This window comes from Rhagoletis pomonella, unplaced genomic scaffold (assembly GCF_013731165.1).
Source record: "Rhagoletis pomonella isolate Grant_MI unplaced genomic scaffold, Rhpom_1.0 Rhpom_scaffold_00010, whole genome shotgun sequence".
Taxonomy (NCBI): domain Eukaryota; kingdom Metazoa; phylum Arthropoda; class Insecta; order Diptera; family Tephritidae; genus Rhagoletis; species Rhagoletis pomonella.
Window position 1 is genome coordinate 19,927,293 of NW_023458564.1, and position 4,798 is coordinate 19,932,090.

A 4,798-nucleotide genomic window follows, 5' to 3' on the forward strand; every position below is an offset into this window, starting at 1 on the left:
TTTTTTTTTTTTTTTTTTTAAAGTGCTTTATCCAGCCCACTTCTATGTAGAAAGTCGGCCAGTTGTTTGTATGTGGCAGGCAGTTTTGAAAGAAGAATCTGTTTGAAATTTTGGTAGTTTCGGAAAAGAGAATTATCATTACGTAAGTTGTTATATTTGATACAATCAAATATGAGGTGTTCAGGAGTTTCTTTTATGTTGCATGCGCTGCAATTGTCTGATCTGTAATGCTGAAATTTGGTTAAATAAGTGCTACCGTACGTATGTCCAGTAGCAATTCTGTTAAAAAGTTTTATGTCGTGTGCTTCTAAGTCTACATTTTTGTTTTTAAACCATGGCTGTTTTTCTTTGGGCGTGCAAAATTCTACTATGTCCGGGTCCCAGTTTGGAAGTTTGTTGGTAAATTCTTGTTTGGCTTCAGTCCACAACATTTTGCTAATCCTTCTCAGTGCTTCACAAGGTGTGAGTTTTGGGGGTAAAGATTTACCATGGTCAACTGCTGTTTTTGCTGCTATATCCGCTTTTTCATTTATGGTTATACCCACATGGCTAGGTGTCCAGACTATTGCAATGTTTTCTATTTGGGAGTGATAAAGTTTGTTATGGATTTCAGCTACTAGGAAATTGTGTGTGGTGCGGCTTTTTAGGGCCTTAATTGCACTCTGACTGTCTGTAAAGATTGCTACTTTTTTACTATCATTATTAATGGCTATCGTGATTGCTTGAGAAAGTGCTACTAGCTCACCGTAAGTTGATGTGAAGTTTCCATCTATATTGAACAGGTATGAGACGTTAGCCGTTACCACATAGACTGCACAGCCAATTTTGTTATCTGACACCGATGCATCAGTGGCATACACTTTGAAACCTTCCTCTTTTAGCGTGTTTATTTTTTGGTTGTAGATAGCTCTGAGTTGTGTAGGGGTAACGTTCTTTTTGGACTGGGCCAATTCTGATTCGTAGCAGGTGAGGTTATGGTGTCTTTTGAAAGCTACATTTGTATCTATGGTGTTGATAATTGCTTTAAATTTTTCGTACGTTATGCTGTAGCTGGAATTTATGGGAGGTCTGTTCTGGATCTGTGTTCTAAGTTCAGGATTGATCAACCACTGTTTGACAAGTTCCTTGGCCGTAAGCCATACAGCTCTGGGAAGAGGTGGAAGTTCACAAGCCAGCGCGTATCTCATGAGTGTTGGAGTGTTTGGAGGAACTCCGAGGCATCTCCTCAACGTTTCATTTAAATTGGTTTGTAGCTGCTTGTTATACCCTTTAGGGGCATTTGCATAACTGGTGTTGGCATATTCTGCTTTGGATCGTACAAACGCTTTAAAAAGATTTATAGAAGTTTTAGGTGAAATACCTGACTTGATAGATGTTAATTTAGAAATAAGGTTTTTACCTGAAGTTGTTGCTTTTTTAATTTCACTAATGTGTACCTTAATGGTTGAGTTCGCGCTAATTGTTCTTCCCAGCCATTTGAAGTGGTGGACTTGTTCTATGTTTAGGCCGTTGATGGATACACTAAAGGTTTGTTTATTGTTTGCAGACATATACATGAATTTTGTTTTGTTCGGATTAAATTTGAGATTTAAGCTGTCGCATTTTGCCTGTAATTCTTCTATTTTGTTTTGTAAATTTAGAGCTGCAGAGAATCTGTTTGTGCCAGTGGATATTAACGCAAGATCGTCGGCAAACTGAAATAGTTGAGTCTGAGAGTTATTAATTTCGTGCAGTTGGGCTGTATAAATATTGAATAGCGTTGGGGAAAGGCAGCTACCTTGAGGTAGGCCAGAGTTTACCTCAACAGTGTGATTACCTAGGGTCAGATGTCTTTTAGAAAAGTAGTTGTTAATCCAGTTTGCAATTGTTGGGTCAATGTTGCATTGTAGAAGAATATTATGAAGTGAAACAAGATCTACTCTATTATAGGCGTCCGACATATCTAAGAAACAAATCATAGCATATTCCCTACATTTCTTTCTATCTGCTATAAGGTGTAGCATTTCGTTAATGCACATTGTTGCTGATCTCATTTTTCGATAGGCGTAGCTCTTCTTGGGAAGTCTATTGCTTGTCTCCAGGAACTCGTTCAGCGATTCTTTCACCATCATATTAATGCTCTTTACTACGACAGATATGAGTGAAATGGGTCTAAAGTTATTTATGTCCTCAGTGTTTTTGTTTGCTTTCGGTATTGGAATTACCTTTATTTGTCTCCATGCGTCTAGGACCCTGTTGCTGTAAAAATGTTCTTTTAGGGCGTCTAATAACGACTGTTTGGACTCAGTGGACAATTGCTTTAATGTATTAAACGTAATTCTGTCGAAACCCCCAGCAGTCGATTTTTTTTTGCTAATAAATTTTCGAATCTGCTGTATGAAAAGTCAACGCTGTTGTTGGCATTTACTGATGCAGCGGTGGTTGGAGTGATGACATTACAAGGGTTGCTGGCTTGTTGGGCTTGATTCCTTATCAGTTCTAAGTAGTTTCGGTCATCTTCAGCTGCCCAATTGTGAGACGCGCGCTTATTGCCTTTGACATTTCTTATGAATTTCCAAGCCTGTGTCGAGTTGGGGCAAGTGTTTATCTCCTCAATTTTACTGTTGTAGCTCGCTTTCTTTGCCGCCTTCACCGCTTCTTTCCAGTCACTAGTTGCTATAATTGAGGCTTCCATGTCTTCAACATTGTTAGTATGATTAGCTTTTTTGCGTTTAGCGACATGTAATCTGTACAGTTTTTTGAGGTCATCACTCCACCAGTTTTTAGGGGTACGCCTGGATGTGTTCAAGTCAATTTTAATCCTGTTCCTAACGCTGTCTATTTCTGTCGTGATATTTTCTAAGTCAGAGAATTTTAACTGAGCAAGTTCCTGGGCGAGTCGTTCCTTGGGGATGAAATAGTTGGGCTTTTTGCTGCTATTAGTGACCTCAACGATGATGGGGAAATGCTTGCTGCCTCCCAAATGGACTTGTTGACAGTGCCATTTTGTGTAACTGCTGTTAATGTTGGTCAGAGTTATGTCAATTGCCGTTCCTGCACTGTTACCGGTGCGGTGAGTGATTGCTCCACTGTTGATGCACTGTAGATTGGTGTTCCTGATTTCGTCAACAACTATTTTTCCTTTGGTGTTGCATATTCTGTCTCCCCACACTTGATGCCTAGCGTTGAGGTCTCCTGCTATAATAACGTTTTCATGATTGTTAAGAAAAAGTACTACACGGTTCAGTTCGTTAGTAAAATTTAAAGTGTCAAGGTTGGGAGGAAAATAAATATTGCAAATAGTTAAATTATTAATAAGATTAATCGTCTTGGCTATTAGAATGTCGTAATTTGAAACAAATTTGATTTTCGTGAATTTTATACCTTTTTTAAATCCGATTCCTACGCCACCATATCCATCGATTCTAGTCTTTCTGAGTAAGTTGAAGTTCATTAAATTGTGTTGAGTTGTATGGTTGTCATGCGAAAAAATTTCCTGGAGGCAGACTATATCAATGTTATTACTAGTGTTAAAGAAGTCTACATAGTTTTTATTACTTTTGAGGCTTTGTACGTTATATTGTAATATTTTTATTGGACTTGTCATCTTTGTTACTTGGAGTTTTGTCTTCAATGTGTACTGCGCCTATATTGCGAATTAGGTTAACCAAGGGGTCATTAACGTCAATGTCGTACCTTTTTATAAGGAGATTTACAAGCTTTTCAATCTCTGTGACCTTGGACCAATTCGGCATTTCATAGACGGGTTGTGTTTTGGTTGTAGCTTTCGGCAAGATTTTGGAATGGTTAGGTGTAGCTGTTGTGTGGGTTTGATGATTTCTAACTACATAATTGTATTTATATGTAGTGAGTTTTCTATTTACTGTTTCATCATTGTTGATTCTTGCTGTACTTTTTGCTTCTAACTGTGGAAAATTTCCCTCATAGTTTTCTAGAGCTGAGAAACGGTTATTATTGTTTAAATTGTACATCCCAATCGCCTCAGACTTAGATACTTTTTTTATTGTCATAATTTCGACCACCTGTTTTTCTCTGGCCCATTTTGAACATTTCCTGCTCTCGAGTGAATTGTGATTATCCCCTCCGCATAGTATGCACGAATTTGTGGTTTCATTGCATTTACTACTACAGCCCTCTGCCTTGCCACAGATAATGCATCTGTTGGCTGCTCTGCAGGCCATTTTTGTGTGCCCTAGTCTGCCGCAGTTGTAACAATGCCTAACTCTAGGAATGTAGTGAACCATTTTGATTTTTACGCAAAAAATGTCTATGGTTTCTGGTAGTTCGTTGCCTTCAAAACTTATTTTCACAGAGAGAGTTGGAATGAACTTCTCTTTGTCATTGGGATCTCTTCTGGTAATTCTTGAGATAGCTGTAACAGGAATATCTGAAATGATATTTTCTTTTATTTCTTCCTCAGTGAAGTTAAGAGGTATTTGTCTAGCAACACCAGTTGTTTCTACCAAGCTTCTTGGTATAAAGGGTCGCATTTGATTTTTAATTAAGTCGGGATTGCTAACGCACTTGTTTGCAGCTTCAAAATTTTCAAAAAAAATTTTGTAGAGTGATCTACCTATGGCTTTTATGTTTTTAATCCCCTCAATATTAAAATGTCTTATAATATCCCAAAGGAATAGGCCATTGCGCATTTTTTCGTTGTTTATCGTGTTGGATTTTGATGTGTCCACCAGAACGCAATAATCTCCCCTGTGCCTTTTTGTATAGCACACACTGTCCATGTGTTCTTTTTCTTTTTCCCTGTTGTTCGCACCTTTGCTTTTTGTCGCACGTGTTTGTT

At 38.1% G+C, this 4,798-nt stretch overlaps 1 protein-coding gene across 1 annotated transcript; it reads right to left on the reverse strand.

Moving 5' to 3' along the window:
- Positions 1-2,299: 2,299 nt before the first annotated feature.
- Positions 2,300-4,782, reverse strand: LOC118746539. The gene is made up of 2 exons (XM_036480384.1): positions 3,364-4,782; positions 2,300-3,177 (listed from the first exon to the last, which is right to left on the reverse strand). The coding sequence occupies exons 1-2, from the start codon at positions 3,584-3,586 to the stop codon at positions 2,300-2,302; spliced, it is 1,101 nt and encodes a 366-aa protein (XP_036336277.1). The 5' UTR covers positions 3,587-4,782.
- Between the last annotated feature and the right edge of the window lie 16 nt (positions 4,783-4,798).